The sequence below is a fragment of the Oncorhynchus tshawytscha genome, linkage group LG10 (genome assembly GCF_018296145.1).
Source record: "Oncorhynchus tshawytscha isolate Ot180627B linkage group LG10, Otsh_v2.0, whole genome shotgun sequence".
Taxonomy (NCBI): Eukaryota; Metazoa; Chordata; class Actinopteri; order Salmoniformes; family Salmonidae; genus Oncorhynchus; species Oncorhynchus tshawytscha.
The window spans coordinates 81,961,939-81,979,842 of NC_056438.1; the positions used below are offsets into that span (position 1 = coordinate 81,961,939).

Here is a 17,904-nt window from a genome sequence, read left to right on the forward strand (position 1 = left end):
CTAGATTGACGTGTATGACAGCGTGTTCCAGGTCCCGCCAATATCCAACAACTTCACACAGCCATTGAAGAGGAGTGGGACAACATTCCACAGGACACAATCAACAGCCTGATCAACTCTATGTGAAGGAGATGTGTTGCGCTGCATGAGGCAAATGGTGGTCACACCAGATACTGACTGGTTTTCTGATCCAAACCCCTACCTCTTTATTAAAGGTATCTGTGACTAACAGATGCAGATCTGTATTCCCAGTCATGTGGAATCCATAGATTAGAGCCCAATTTCAACTGATTTGACTGATTTCCTTATATGAACTGTAACTCAGTAAAATCTTTGAAATTGTTGCATGTTGTGTTTATATTTTTGTTCAGTGTATATTCTGGGGCGGCAGGTAGCCTAGTGGTTAGAGTGTAGGGGCGGCAGGTAGCCTAGTGGTTAGAGTGTTGGACTAGTAACCGAAAGGTTGCAAGATCAAATCCCTGAGCTGACAAGGTAAAAATCTGTTGTTTTGCCCCTGAACAAGGCAGTCATTGAAAATAAGAATTTGTTCTTAATTGACTTGCCTAAGTTAAATTATATTCTCTTGTACTGTGTGATAATGACTGTTGTTCTATTCTACATGCCAAATGGCACCCTATTCCCTAAGGCTACTATGGACTAGTCAAATCAAATCAAATCAAATTTTATTTGTCACATACACATGGTTAGCAGATGTTAATGCGAGTGTAGCGAAATGCTTGTGCTTCTAGTTCCGACAATGCAGTAATAACGAGCAAGTAATCTAACTAACAATTCCAAAAAAAACTACTGTCATACACAGTGTAAGGGGATAAAGAATATGTACATAAGGATATATGAATGAGTGATGGTACAGAGCAGCATAGGCAAGATACAGTAGATGATATCGAGTACAGTATATACATATGAGATAAGTATGTAAACCAAGTGGCATAGTTAAAGTGGCTAGTGATACATGTATTACATAAGGATGCAGTCGATGATATAGAGTACAGTATCAACGTATGCATATGAGATGAACAATGTAGGGTAAGTAACATTATATAAGGTAGCATTGTTTAAAGTGGCTAGTGATATATTTACATCATTTCCCATCGATTCCCATGATTAAAGTGGCTGGAGTAGAGTCAGTGTCATTGACAGTGTGTTGGCAGTAGCCACTCAATGTTAGTGGTGGCTGTTTAACAGTCTGATGGCCTTGAGATAGAAGCTGTTTTTCAGTCTCTCGGTCCCAGCTTTGATGCACCTGTACTGACCTCGCCTTCTGGATGACAGCGGGGTGAACAGGCAGTGGCTCGGGTGGTTGATGTCCTTGATGATCTTTATGGTGCACAGTGCACAATGGACCTCGGTCAAAAGTAATGCACTATATAGGGAATAGGGTGCCAATGTGAGACGTACTCTGTGTCGGCTGAGTATATTTATACGCAAACTATATGATGATGGGGCTCTGCTTTTTCCTTGTTGAATTACTGCTTACATTTTAAACTTTGTAAAATACAGAAACAATATACATAGTTGTGGAGAAAATATACTGAACACAAATATAAAACAAAACAGGCAACTATTTCAAAGAATTTACTGAATTACAGTTCATATGAGGAAACTGTAAACTGTAAATAAAGATAACATTTCGAAATAAAATTTTAAAAATCTTGTCAATTTAAATAAATAAATTAGGCCCTAATCTATGGATTTTACATGACTGGGTGCAGTGATGGGTGGGCCTGAGAGGGCATGGACCCACCAACTTGGGAGCAAGGCACTCCCACCCCCAGACGATCCCGCAGGAGAAGAAACCGGATGTGGAGGTCCTAGGCTGGCGTGGTCTGCGGTTGTGAGGCCGGTTGGACGTACTGACAAATTCTTTAAAACAAAGTTGGCCTCTTATGGTAGTGAAATTAACATTCAATTCTCTGGCAAAAGCTCTGCCAATTGCACACTCCCTCAAAATGTGCCCCCAGCACAAGGTTCACCTGTGTAATGATCACGCTGTTTAATCAGGTTTTTGATATGCCACCCCTGTCAGGTGGCTGGATTATCTTGGCAAAGGTGAAATGCTCACTAACAGGGATGGAAACACATTTTTACACAACATTTGAGAGAAATCAGCTTTTTGTCCATATGGAACATTTCTGGGCTCTTTTATTTCAGGTCATGAAACATGGAACCTACACTTGTTGCGTTTATATTGTTGTTCAGTGTATGTTGTTACATTACCATCTACTCAGAAGTGTATTAGGGTTTTGTGAGAAACAAAGCGCATGCGCCTACATTAGGAACCACCGTAGGCTTCAACCAGGTTCGAGACCGCAAGGTCATGGTTAGAAGGGATACAGCTTTTGTCAAATTCAAATGAACCGCAAAAGTATATATATTTCTTTGCATTTTTAGCTATCCCCCAAAACCATTTTCATACCCTTAACCTAATTATCATAACCTGCTACGTTAATTATTCTAACCTGCCGCGTGAATTCTAACCTGCTATGGAAAGTCAAATCCGACAAAATATGTATCCCATCTAGTCATTACATACCGCAGCGATTGCAGATTTTCCTTGTCAGATGTACGGAAGGAGTGGGAAAGGGCAAAAGACCGCGAGCAGCCGACACACGGACAGACCGGGGCCCAGAGAGCGAGGGGGAGGACGAGTCTTATCAGGGAATAACAATACGACTGGATGCATTTATATCCAAACCTTACAATTAGCAACACTGCAGATTCCATCTGTCTCGCATCGGTTTATTTAGGCTACAATAATCTCGTTTATTTCAGCGATTCCTTCAAGGAGACCGAGCGGAGCCACCGGGCTGCCGGTACCGTAGAGGGGAGTACAATGACAACCTGGTGAATGTAGCCGATGATATTTACCTAATCAGACCGAATGGAATAAAACCGCGAATAGCCTAAAGGACCGGGGTGCGCATCCCGGGAGTGATGAGAACAACGGGGAGACAGGGCTGTGTTTCTGCTGCTGTCGGCTGTCAAATGTATTATTTATGTGTGTCGTGGACTGATCATTTGTTGATCCATCAACCCCCTCCCCTCCTCTACATATTCTCCACCGGTATCGTCGGAGTGTTGTAATATGGATCGTTCCAGTGGCTCTGGGACCAGCGAACCCACCAAACCGCCAAACCACCAGTTGGAGAAGAAACGGTTAAACCGAGCACCATCACCGGCCAGGCCGTTCCTGAAGGATGTCCGCTCCTCGCCCAAACCAGCGGCTATCGTACCTAAATCCCCCAAACTCACCAAGCAGCAGCACTCCTCTTCCCCAGTGGCCTTATCATCCAATCAAAGCCGCATATCCAGGCGCACCCCAACCGGAGCGAAGGATAACAAACCAGCCACCGTGAAAAGTCACAGCACCAAGTCTTCGACAGTCACGAAGAAGACGGTTAAGGTCATTCAACATGCTGCGCTTGAACCTAAACCGACCACTGCAAGCGCCAGCAAACCGAGCCCGGACAGCAGCACCAGCAGTCCACACCTCGCCCTCAAAGCCAAGAAGAGTAAAATAGCCACGCTGACCGCGTCTCACCACGGCCCGCTCAGCCTTGGCTCCCCAATCCGCGTCCCAACCGGCGCTACCCCCCTCGGTAGCAGGGTCAGTCAGACCGACAGTAGCTCCGATCTCTCTGACTGTCCCTCCGAACCCCTATCCGACGAACAGCGCCTGGCTGCGGCCGCAAGCAGCGATGGGGAGTCGGGGGGCTCCGGGTTCAGCGACAGGGATCAGGTGGATCATCCTGTCCAGGCGGCAGCATCAGCGTCAGACGCGGCCAGAGCGGCAGGGGCTACTGCCGGTAGTGGTGTTGGTTCGTTGCGCACCGCGGAGGGTAGCCCCGCGGCTGCTGGGAAAGGCGGCATGTCTCAGGCTCCAGGACCAGGTGCTCACGGAGGAGAGGGGAGTAAACAGGAGAAAGCATCGACCACCGCACAATTGATAAAACTGGAATGCAGCAAAGAGATAATCGAGGAGGATTTATTGCGGGAAATAGAAGATCTCCGCTCTGAAAACGAGTACCTCAAGGTAAAAAGAGGCCGCGGGAAATTATTTATGTTTCTTGTTTGTAATCCATACTGTGGTTTCTGCATCACCCATTGCTGTTCTGTAGGCTGCCCGCATAGTAATAGCCTCATTGATGATAGTGTGATTCACTGTATCACTGTTTGTAAAGCTTCAGTGACCCCCCCCCTGACATGTACCTGCTATTTCTCTTCATATAGTTGACTAGTTGGTTCTCTCTCTGTATTGTTCTGTATCATCAAGTTCTATTATTATTACAATTAACCCCAATGACATCAGGAAAGTATAAGAACACAATCATTTTGTCTGACCGACATCAGTTTCATATTGCATAGCAGTTAAGTAGATTTCAAATTGTAAAATAAAATCTGTCCTCCAAATACACTATATGATCAAAAGTATATGGACACCTGCTTGTCGAATATCTAATTCCAAAATTCATGGGTTTTAAAATATGGAGTTGGTCCACCCCTTTGCTGCTATAACAGCCTCCACTCTTCTGGGAAGGCTTTCCACTAGATGTTGGAACATTGCTGCTATAACAGCCTCCACTCTTCTGGGAAGGCTTTCCACAAGATGTTGGAACATTGCTGCTATAATAGCCTCCACTCTTCTGGGAAGGCTTTCCACTAGATGTTGGAACATTGCTGCTATAACAGCCTCCACTCTTCTGGGAAGGCTTTCCACTAGATGTTGGAACATTGCTGCTATAACAGCCTCCACTCTTCTGGGAAGGCTTTCCACTAGATGTTGGAACATTGCTGCTATATAACAGCCTCCACTCTTCTGGGAAGGCTTTCCACTAGATGTTGGAACATTGCTGCTATAACAGCCGCTACTCTTCTGGGAAGGCTTTCCACTAGATGTTGGAACATTGCTGCTATAACAGCCTCCACTCTTCTGGGAAGGCTTTCCACTAGATATAGGAACATTGCTGCAGGGACCTGCTTCCATTCAGCCACAAGAGCATTAGTGAGGTCTGGTACTGATATTGGGTGCGATTAGGACTGGCTTGCAGTCGGCATTCCAATTCATCCCAAAGGTGTTCAATGGGGTTGAGGTCAGTGCTCTTTGCAGGCCAGTCAAGTTCTTTCACACCGATCTCGACAAACCATTTCTGTATGGACCTCGCTTTGTACATGAGGTCACTGTCAAGCTAAAAGAGGAAAGGGCCTTCCCCAAACTGTTGCCACAAAGTTGGAAGCACAGAATCGTCTAGAATGTCATTGTATGCTGTAGTGTTAAGATTTCCCTTCACTGGAACTAAGGGGCCCGCACCATAAAAAACAGCCCCAGACCATTATTCCTCCTCCACTAAACTTTACAGTCGGCACTGTTCATTGGGGCAGGTAGCGTTCTCCTAGCATCCATATAACACAAATTAGTCTGTCTAACTGCAGGATGGTGAAGCGCGATTCATCTCTCCAGAGAACGTGTTTCCACTGCTCCAGAGGCCAATGGCGGAGAGCTTTACACCACTCCAGTCGACGCTTGGCATTACGCATGGCGATGTGAGGCTTGGCATTGTGCATGGTGATGTGAGGCTTGGCATTGTGCATGGTGATGTGAGGCTTGGCAGTGTGCATGGTGATGTGAGGCTTGGCATTATGCATGGTGATGTGAGGCTTGGCATTGTGCATGGTGATGTGAGGCTTGGCAGTGTGCATGGTGATGTGAGGCTTGGCATTATGCATGGTGATGTGAGGCTTGGCAGTGTGCATGGTGATGTGAGGCTTGGCGTTGTGCATGGTGATGTGAGTGAGGCTTGGCATTGTGCATGGTGATGTGAGGCTTGGCATTGTGCATGGTGATGTGAGGCTTGGCAGTGTGCATGGTGATGTGAGACTTGGCATTGTGCATGGTGATGTGAGTGAGGCTTGGCATTGTGCATGGTGATGTGAGACTCGGCAGTGTGCATGGTGATGTGAGGAGGCTTGGCATTGTGCATGGTGATGGTGATGTGAGGCTTGGCATTGTGCATGGTGATGTGATGTGAGGCTTGGCATTGTGCATGGTGATGTGATGTGAGGCTTGGCATTGTGCATGGTGATGTGAGGCTTGGCATTGTGCATGGTGATGTGAGGCTTGGCATTGTGCATGGTGATGTGAGGCTTGGCATTGTGCATGGTGATGTGAGGCTTGGCATTGTGCATGGTGATGTGAGGCTTGGCATTGTGCATGGTGATGTGAGGCTTGGCATTGTGCATGGTGATGTGAGGCTTGGCATTGTGCATGGTGATGTGAGGCTTGGCATTGTGCATGGTGATGTGAGACTCGGCAGTGTGCATGGTGATGTGAGGCTTGGCAGTGTGCATGGTGATGTGAGGCTTGGCATTGTGCATGGGTGATGTGAGATGGTGATGTGAGGCTTGGCAGTGTGCATGGTGATGTGAGGCTTGGCAGTGTGCATGGTGATGTGAGGCGGCAGTGTGCATGGTGATGTGAGACTTGGCAGTGTGCATGGTGATGTGAGGCTTGGCATTGTGCATGGTGATGTGAGACTTGGCAGTGTGCATGGTGATGTGAGGCTTGGCAGTGTGCATGGTGATGTGAGGCTTGGCGTTGTGCATGGTGATGTGAGTGAGGCTTGGCATTGTGCATGGTGATGTGAGACTCGGCAGTGTGCATGGTGATGTGAGGCTTGGCATTGTGCATGGTGATGTGAGGCTTGGCATTGTGCATGGTGATGTGAGGCTTGGCAGTGTGCATGGTGATGTGAGGCTTGGCATTGTGCATGGTGATGTGAGGCTTGGCATTGTGCATGGTGATGTGAGGCTTGTAAGCAGCTGCCCGGCCATGGAAACCCATTTCATGAAGCTCCTGACTAGCAGTTATTGTGCTGACAGAAACTGTTAAGAACTCTGTAGTGAGTGTTGCAACCGAGGACAGACGATTTTTATGCGCTTCAGCACTCAGTGGTCCCGTTCTGTAAAGTTGTGTGGCCTACCACTTCCTGACTGAGCCGTTGTTGCTCCTAGACGTTTTGAACTTCACAATAACAGCACGTACAGTTGACCGGGGGGCAGCTCCAGCAGGGCAGAAATGTGACAAACTGACTTTTTGGAAACGTGGCATCCTATGACAATGCCACACAGTCACTGAGCTCTTCAGTAAGATCATTACACTGCCAATGTTTGTCTATGGAGATTGCGTGGCGGTGTGCTTGATTTTATGCACCTGTCAGCAACGGGTGTGGCTGAAATAGCTAAATCCACTCATTTGAAGGGGTGTCCACATACTTTTGTTTATATAGTGTATGATGACATTCACTAGTACACACGTATACTGTCTACACTAAATCCAATTTCAAATGTTCAAACAAACATTTTTGCTTTAGGCTATCTAGGTTATGCTGTATATTCTCTCTCTTCTCCTCTCTTCATAATGGGCCAGTCCCAGAGGACCTGATAGCTGTCAAATGTCCAACCTGGACTCAGGGGTAGACGTAACATAGTAAACTTAATTCCGAAACACTCCGACACACTAGTATTATACAGTGCCTTCGGAAAGTATTCAGACCCCTGGACTTTTTTTTTTTTTTACAGCCTTATTCTAAAATTGATTAAATCGTTTTTTTTTTTAAACTCATTAATCTACACACAATACCCCATATTTACAAAGCAAAAACAGGTTTTTAGAAATGTTTGCTAATTTGCCTAAAAAAATTATATATAAAAAAACATTTACATAAGTATTCAGACCCTTTACTCAGTACTTTGTTGAAGCACTATTTGGCAGCAATTTCAACATCAAGTCTTCTTGGGTATGACGCTACAAGCTTGGCACACATGTATTTGGGGAGTTTCTTCCATTCTTCTCTGCAGATCCTCTCAAGCTCTGTCAGGTTGGATGGGGAGCGTTGCTGCACAGCTTTTTTCAGGTCTCTCCAGAGATGTTCGATTGGGTTCAAGTCCGGGTTCTGGCTGGGCCACTCAAGGACATTCAGAGACCGAAGCCACTCCTGCGTTGTCTTGGCTGAGTGCTTAGGGTCGTTGTCCTGTCAGGCTAAAGAGTTCCATCTTGGTTTCATAACTCCAAGCGGGCTGTCATGTGCCTTTTACTGAGGAGTGGCTTCTGTCTGGCCACTCTACCATAAAGGCCTAATTCGTGGAGTGCTGCAGAGATGGTTGTCCTTCTGGAAGGTTCTCTCATCTCCACAGAGGAACTCTGACAGAGCTCTGTCAGAGTGACCATCTGGTTCTTGGACACCTCCCTGACCAAGGCCCTTCTCCCCTGATTGGTCAGTATGGGAGAGTCTTCGTGGTTCTGCATTTCTTCCATTTAAGAATGATGGAGGCCACTGTGTTCTTGGGGACCTTCAATGCTCCAGAAATTTGTTGTTACCCTTCCCAAGATCTATGCCTCGACACAATCCTGTCTCAGAGCTCTACGGTCAATTCCTTCGGCCTCCTGGCTTGGTTTTTGCTCTGACATGCCCTGTCAACTGTGGGACCTTTTTTTTTTTTTAGATTTTTAATTTTTAATACATTAGCAAACATTTCTAAAAACCTGTTTTCACTGACCTGTTGTCATTATGCGGTATTGTGTGTAGATTGCAGAGGATTTTTTTTATTGATTTAATCAATTTTAGAAGAAGGCTGTAACGTAAAAAAATGTGGAGAAAGTCCAGGCGTCTGAATACTTCCCAAAGGCAGTGTATGTTACATCTCTATTCATTTTTGGATGTCCATTATCCACTTCGTATGTTAAGAACAATCCCACATTTACTCCTGAGGCGCTGACCTGTTGCATCCTCTACAACCACTGTGATTATTATTATTTGACCCTGCTGGTCATCTATGAATGTTTGACCATCTTGAAGAACGATCTGGCCTTTAAATGGCCACGTACTCTTTAATCTCCAGCTGGTACAGCCAGAAGAGGACTGGCCACCCCTCAGAGCCTGCTTCCTCTCTAGGTTTCTGCCTAGGTTTTTGGTCTTTCTAGGGAGCTTTTCCTAGCCACTGTGCTTCTACATCTGCATTGCTTGCTGTTTGAGGTTGCTGGGTTTCTATATTAAGTACTTTGTCAAATCTGATAATGTAAAAAGGTCTTTATAAATACATTTGATTTGATGATCTGTTACGAATTTGCAAAACATATATGTTACGAATTCCAATTTCTTGGCTAACATTAGCTAGGTGGCTAACGTTAGCTAGGTGGCTAATGTTAGCTATCATACTAATTTGAGTGTCCTGGAATTTTTGTGTACTATGTTACATCGTCAGGTGTTCAAATAGTCAGACAGCTGAGGCCACAGTCACACACTTCCTCTCTACTGTCCTCCCTCTATCCTCTCCTCCCTCTCCACTCTCCCCACTTCTCTGTCTTTTTCTCTTCATCTCCTCTCTTTTGCTCTCACGCTCTCATTATGTCTGTCTCTCTCAATTGCAATTTCAATTTAAGGGTCTCTCACTCTCCCCTCTCTCCCACTACATAACACAACCACAACTCCGACAGCTCTCTCTTCTATTCCTGCAACATAATACTATCATTAAATCACAAAATCATTGTACGTTTATTGATTATTTCAGGGAACAGAAAAGGAAGTTATATTAAAGTGCTGTTGGATCATGTCGGTTAATGATGGTTTAGGATCATGTCGGTTAATGATGGTTTATGATCATGTTATCAGTATTGTGATATAACACATTGACATCTTTTACAATAATCACCCTTTCCACTTCAAGTCGGTGCGTTGACAAGCAGATTCCAGAGCAGTCGCTATCCACCATGCAAAGCAAACATTAAACAAGATGATCTCAGGAAATGAAGACTTTACTTGAGAGTCACAGCTAATAACACTCCTGTTGATGACTCACTGATGTGGTAAACTACTACCCAGAATGGTCTGCTCAGCCTCAGAAGAAAATACTACCCTGTGTCAGGTAAACATAGTATCGAACCTGTCCATTGATTTAACTGACTCTCTGAATTTCCATTAGTCAGCTCCTCCATACCATCACAGGTAGTCAGCTCCTCCATACCATTACAGGTAGTCAGCTCCTCCATACCATCACAGGTAGTCAGCTCCTCCATACCATCACAGGTAGTCAGCTCCTCCATACCATTACATGTAGGCAGCTCCTCCATACCATTACAGGTGGGTAGCTCCTCCATACCATTACAGGTGGTCAGCTCCTCCATACCATTACAGGTGGGTAGCTCCCCATACCATTACAGGTAGGCAGCTCCTCCATACCATTACAGGTGGGTAGCTCCTCCATACCATTACAGGTGGGCAGCTCCTCCATACCATCACAGGTAGTCAGCTCCTCCATACCATTACAGGTAGGCAGCTCCTCCATACCATCATAGGTGGGTAGCTCCTCCATACCATTACAGGTAGTCAGCTCCTCCATACCATTACAGGTAGTCAGCTCCACCATACCATTACAGGTGGGTAGCTCCTCCATACCATTACAGGTAGGCAGCTCCTCCATACCATCACAGGTAGTCAGCTCCTCCATACCATTACAGGTAGTCAGGCAGCTCCTCCATACCATTACAGGTAGTCAGCTCCTCCATACCATTACAGGTGGGTAGCTCCTCCATACCATTACAGGTAGGCAGCTCCTCCATACCATCACAGGTAGTCAGCTCCACCATACCATTACAGGTGGGTAGCTCCTCCATACCATTACAGGTAGGCAGCTCCCCATACCATTACATACCATCACAGGTAGTCAGCTCCTCCATACCATTACAGGTGGGCAGCTCCTCCATACCATTACAGGTAGTCAGCTCCTCCATACCATTACAGGTAGTCAGCTCCTCCATACCATTACAGGTGGGTAGCTCCTCCATACCATTACAGGTAGGCAGCTCCTCCATACCATCACAGGTAGTCAGCTCCTCCATACCATCACAGGTAGTCAGCTCCTCCATACCATTACAGGTGGGCAGCTCCTCCATACCATCACAGGTAGTCAGCTCCTCCATACCATTACAGGTGGGTAGCTCCTCCATACCATTACAGGTAGGCAGCTCCTCCATACCATTACAGGTAGTCAGCTCCTCCATACCATTACAGGTAGGCAGCTCCTCCATACCATCATAGGTAGTCAGCTCCTCCATACCATTACAGGTGGGTAGCTCCTCCATACCATTACAGGTAGGCAGCTCCTCCATACCATCACAGGTAGTCAGCTCCTCCATACCATTACAGGTAGGCAGCTCCTCCATACCATCACAGGTAGTCAGCTCCTCCATACCATCACAGGTAGTCAGCTCCTCCATACCATTACAGGTGGGCAGCTCCTCCATACCATCACAGGTAGTCAGCTCCTCCATACCATTACAGGTGGGTAGCTCCTCCATACCATTACAGGTAGGCAGCTCCTCCATACCATTACAGATAGGCAGCTCCTCCATACCATTACAGGTAGTCAGCTCCTCCATACCATTACAGATGGGTAGCTCCTCCATGCCATTACAGGTAGGCAGCTCCTCCATACCATTACAGGTAGTCAGCTCCTCCGTACCATTACAGGTAGTCAGGTCCTCCATACCATTACAGATGGGTAGCTCCTCCATACCATTACAGGTAGGCAGTTCCTCCATACCATTACAGGTAGGCAGCTCCTCCATACCATTACAGGTCCTCCATACCATTACAGGCAGCTCCTCCTCCATACCATTACAGGTAGTCAGCTCCTCCATACCATTACAGGTAGTCAGCTCCTCCATACCATTACAGGTGGGTAGCTCCTCCATACCATTACAGGTGGGTAGCTCCTCCATACCATTACAGGTAGTCAGCTCCTCCATACCATTACAGGTAGTCAGCTCCTCCATACCATTACAGGTAGTCAGCTCCTCCATACCATTACAGGTAGTCAGCTCCTCCATACCATTACAGGTGGGTAGCTCCTCCATACCATTACAGGTGGGTAGCTCCTCCATACCATTACAGGTAGTCAGCTCCTCCATACCATTACAGGTAGGCAGCTCCTCCATACCGTTACAGGTGGGGAGCTCCTCCATACCATTACAGGTGGGTAGCTCCTCCATACCATTACAGGTAGTCAGCTCCTCCATACCATTACAGGTGGGTAGCTCCTCCATACCATTACAGATGGGTAGCTCCTCCATACCATTACAGGTGGGTAGCTCCTCAATACCATTACAGGTGGGTAGCTCCTCCATACCATTACAGGTGGGTAGCTCCTCCATACCATTACAGGTAGGCAGCTCCTCCATACCATTACAGGTAGGCAGCTCCTCCATACCATTACAGGTAGTCAGCTCCTCCATACCATTACAGATGGGTAGCTCCTCCATACCATTACAGGTGGGTAGCTCCTCCATACCATTACAGGTAGTCAGCTCCTCCATACCATTACAGGTAGTCAGGTCCTCCATACCATTACAGATGGGTAGCTCCTCCATACCATTACAGGTAGGCAGCTCCTCCATACCATTACAGGTAGGCAGCTCCTCCATACCATTACAGGTAGTCAGCTCCTCCATACCATTACAGGTAGTCAGCTCCTCCATACCATTACAGGTAGTCAGCTCCTCCATACCATTACAGATGGGTAGCTCCTCCATACCATTACAGGTGGGTAGCTCCTCCATACCATTACAGGTGGGTAGCTCCTCCATACCATTACAGGTAGTCAGCTCCTCCATACCATTACAGGTAGTCAGCTCCTCCATACCATTACAGGTAGTCAGCTCCTCCATACCATTACAGGTAGTCAGCTCCTCCATACCATTACAGGTGGGCAGCTCCTCCATACCATTACAGGTGGGTAGCTCCTCCATACCATTACAGGTAGTCAGCTCCTCCATACCATTACAGGTGGGTAGCTCCTCCATACCACGACAGGTAGTCAGCTCCTCCATACCATTACAGGTGGGTAGCTCCTCCATACCATTACAGGTAGTCAGCTCCTCCATACCATTACAGATAGGTAGCTCCTCCATACCATCACAGGTAGTCAGCTCCTCCATACCATTACAGGTAGTCAGCTCCTCCATACCATTACAGGTGGGTAGCTCCTCCATACCATTACAGGTGGGTAGCTCCTCCATACCATTACAGGTAGTCAGCTCCTCCATACCATTACAGGTAGGCAGCTCCTCCATACCGTTACAGGTGGGTAGCTCCTCCATACCATTACAGGTGGGTAGCTCCTCCATACCATTACAGGTAGTCAGCTCATCCATACCATTACAGGTGGGTAGCTCCTCCATACCATTACAGATGGGTAGCTCCTCCATACCATTACAGGTGGGTAGCTCCTCAATACCATTACAGGTGGGTAGCTCCTCCATACCATTACAGGTTTGTAGCACCTCCATACCATCACAGGTGGGCAGCTCGTCCATACCATTACAGGTAGTCAGCTCCTCCATACCATTACAGGTAGTCAGCTCCTCCATACCATTACAGGTAGTCAGCTCCTCCATACCATTACAGGTAGTCAGCTCCTCCATACCATTACAGGTAGTCAGCTCCTCCATACCATTACAGGTAGTCAGCTCCTCCATACCATTACAGGTAGTCAGCTCCTCCATACCATTACAGGTAGTCAGCTCCTCCATACATCACAGGTAGTCAGCTCCTCCATACCATTACAGGTGGGCAGCTCCTCCATACCATTACAGGTAGTAGGCTCCTCCATACCATTACAGGTGGGTAGCTCCACCATACCATTACAGGTGGGCAGCTCCTCGATACCATTACAGGTGGGCAGCTCCTCCATACCATTACAGGTAGGCAGCTCCTCCATACCATTACAGATAGGTAGCTCCTCCATACCATTACAGATAGGTAGCTCCTCCATACCATTACAGGTAGGCAGCTCCTCCATACCATTACAGGTAGTCAGCTCCTCCATACCATTACAGGTAGGCAGCTCCTCCATACCATTACAGGTGGGCAGCTCCTCCATACCATTACAGGTAGTCAGCTCCGCCATACCATTACAGGTAGTCAGCTCCGCCATACCATTACAGGTGGGCACTACTCTACTCTACTCTACCTGTATAGGCTACTCTACTCTACCTGTATAGGCTACTCTACTCTACCTGTATAGGCTACTCTACTCTACCTGTATAGGCTACTCAACTCTACCTGTATAGGCTACTACCTGTATAGGCTACTCTACTCTACCTGTATAGGCTACTCTACTCTACCTGTATAGGCTACTCTACTCTACCTGTATAGGCTACTCTACTCTACCTGTATAGGCTACTCAACTCTACCTGTATAGGCTACTCTACTCTACCTGTATAGGCTACTCAACTCTACCTGTATAGGCTACTCTACTCTACCTGTATAGGCTACTCTACTCTACCTGTATAGGCCTGTATAGGCTACTCTACTCTACCTGTATAGGCTACTCTACCTCTACCTGTATAGGCTACTCTACTCTACCTGTATAGGCTACTCTGTATCTACCTGTATAGGCCACTAGTACTCTACTCTACCTGTATAGGCTACTCTACTCTACCTGTATAGGCTACTCTACCTGTATAGGCTACCCTGTATAGGCTACTCTACTCTACCTGTATAGGCTACTCAACTCTACCTGTATAGGCTACTCTACTCTACCTGTATAGGCTACTCTACTATACCTGTATAGGCTACTCTACTCTACCTGTATAGGCTACTCTACCTGTATAGTCTACCTGTATAGGCTACTCTACCTGTATAGGCTACTCTACCTGTATAGGCTACTCTACTCTACCTGTATAGGCTACTCTACCTGTATAGGCTACTCTACTCTACCTGTATAGGCTACTCTACCTGTATAGGCTACTCTACTCTACCTGTATAGTCTACTCTACCTGTATAGGCTACTATACCTGTATAGGCTACTCTACTCTACCTGTATAGGCTACTCTACTCTACCTGTATAGTCTACTCTACCTGTATAGGCTACTAGGTATAGGCTACTACCTGTATAGGCTACTCTACTCTGTATAGGCTACTCTACCTGTATAGGCTACCTGTATAGGCTACTCTACCTGTATAGGCTACCTCTACCTGTATAGGCTACTCTACTCTACCTGTATAGGCCTCTACTCTACCTGTATAGGCTACTCTACCTGTATAGGCTACTACTCTACCTGTATAGGCCACTCTACTCTACCTGTATAGGCTACTCTACTCTACCTGTATAGGCTCTACTCTATAGGCTACTCTCTACCTGTATAGGCTACTCTACTCTACCTGTATAGGCTACTCTGCCTACCTGTATAGGCTACTCTACTCTACCTGTATAGGCTACTCTACCTGTATAGGCTACTCTACCTGTATAGGCTACTCTACTCTACCTGTATAGGCTACTCTACTCTACCTGTATAGGCTACTCTACTTGTATAGGCTACTCTACTACCTGTATAGGCTACTCTACTACTCTACCTGTATAGGCTACTCTACTGTATAGGCTACTCTACCTGTATAGGCTACTCTACCTGTATAGGCTACTCTACTACCTGTATAGGCTACTCTACCTGTATAGGCTACTCTACCTGTATAGGCTACTCTACTCTACCTGTATAGGCTACTCTACCTCTACCTGTATAGGCTACTCTGTATAGGCTACTCTACTTGTATAGGCTACTCTCTACCTGTATAGGCTACTCTACTCTACCTGTATAGGCTACTCTACCTGTATAGGCTACTCTACTCTACCTGTATAGGCTACTCTACTCTACCTGTATAGGCTACTCTACTCTACCTGTATAGGCTACTCTCTACCTGTATAGGCTACTCTAGGCTCTACCTGTATAGGCTACTCTACTCTACCTGTATAGGCTACTCTACTCTACCTGTATAGGCTACTCTACCTGTATAGGCTACTCTACCTGTATAGGCTACTCTACTCTACCTATATAGGCTACTCTACTCTACCTGTATAGGCTACTCTACTCTACCTGTATAGGCTACTCTACTCTACCTGTATAGGCTACTCTACCTGTATAGGCTACTCTACCTGTGTATAGGCTACTCTACTCTACCTGTATAGGCTCTCTACTCTACCTGTATAGGCTACTCTACCTGTGTATAGGCTACTCTACTCTACCTGTATAGGCTACTCTACTCTACCTGTATAGGCTACTCTACTCTACCTGTATAGGCTACTACTCTACCTGTATAGGCTACTCTGTATAGGCTACTCTACCTGTATAGGCTACTCTACTCTACCTGTATAGGCCACTCTACTCTACCTGTATAGGCTACTCTACTATACCTGTATAGGCTACTACTGTATAGGCTACTCTACCTACCTGTATACTCTCTACCTGTATAGGCTACTCTACTCTACCTGTATAGGCTCTACTATACCTGTATAGGCTACTCTACCTGTATAGGCTACTCTACCTGTATAGGCCACTCTACTCTACCTGTATAGGCTACTCTACTCTACCTGTATAGGCTACTCTCTACCTGTATAGGCTACTCTACCTGTATAGGCTACTCTACTCTACCTGTATAGGCTACTCTACTCTACCTGTATAGGCTACTCTACCTGTATAGGCTACTCTACTCTACCTGTATAGGCTACTCTACTCCCTGTATAGGCTACTCTACTCTACCTGTATAGGCTACTCTACTACTCTACCTGTATAGGCTACTCCTGTATAGGCTACTCTCTACCTGTATAGGCTACTCTACCTGTATAGGCTACTCTACCTGTATAGGCTACTCTACTCTACCTGTATAGGCTACTCTACTCTACCTGTATAGGCCACTCTACTCTACCTGTATAGGCTACTCTACTCTACCTGTATAGGCTACTACTCTACCTGTATAGGCTACTCTACCTGTATAGGCTACTCTACTACCTGTATAGGCTACTCTACTCTACCTGTATAGGCTACTCTACTCTACCTGTATAGGCCACTCTACCTGTATAGGCCACTCTACTCTACCTGTATAGGCCACTCTACTCTACCTGTATAGGCTACTCTACTCTACCTGTATAGGCTACTCTACTCTACCTGTATAGGCTACTCTACCTGTATACCTGTATAGGCTACTCTACTCTATACCTGTATAGGCTACTCTACTCTACCTGTATAGGCTACTCTACTATACCTGTATAGGCTACTCTACTCTACCTGTATAGGCCACTCTACCTGTATAGACTACTCTACCTGTATAGGCTACTCTACCTGTATAGGCTACTCCTACTACTACCTGTATAGGCTACTCTACTCTACCTGTATAGGCTACTCTACTCTACCTGTATAGGCTACTCTACCTGTATAGGCTACTCTACTCTACCTGTATAGGCTACTCTACTCTACCTGTATAGGGCTACTCTACTCTGTATAGGCTACTCTACTCTACCTGTATAGGCTACTCTACCTGTATAGGCCTGTATAGGCTACTCTACCTGTATAGGCCACTCTACCTGTATAGGCTACTCTACCCCTGTATAGGCCACTCTACTCTACTGTATAGGCCTGTATAGGCTACTCTACTATACCTGTATAGGCTACTCTACCTGTATAGGCCACTCTACTCTACCTGTATAGGCTACTCTACTCTACCTGTATAGGCTACTCTACTCTACCTGTATAGGCTACTCTACCTGTATAGGCTACTCTACTCTACCTGTATAGGCTACTCTACTCTACCTGTATAGGCTACTCTACTCTACCTGTATAGGCTACTCTACTCTACCTGTATAGGCTACTCTACTCTACCTGTATAGGCTACTCTACTCTACCTGTATAGGCTACTCTACTCTACCTGTATAGGCTACTCTACCTGTATAGGCTACTACCTGGCTACTCTAGTATAGGCCACTACTCTACCTGTATAGGCCACTACCTGTATAGGCCACTCTCTACCTGTATAGGCCTACTCTACCTGTATAGGCCACTCT

General features: G+C 46.2%; 1 protein-coding gene across 1 annotated transcript in view; it reads left to right on the plus strand.

The window, feature by feature from the left end:
* The first annotated feature begins 2,603 nt into the window (after positions 1–2,603).
* LOC112241737 (microtubule cross-linking factor 1) overlaps positions 2,604–17,904 on the plus strand; it is a 204,394-nt gene continuing 189,093 nt past the window's right edge. The window contains exon 1 of the mRNA XM_042329610.1: positions 2,604–4,054. Within this exon, the coding sequence (XP_042185544.1) occupies positions 3,107–4,054 (948 nt within the window). The 5' untranslated portion in view covers positions 2,604–3,106. The remainder of the gene's footprint in view (positions 4,055–17,904) is intronic.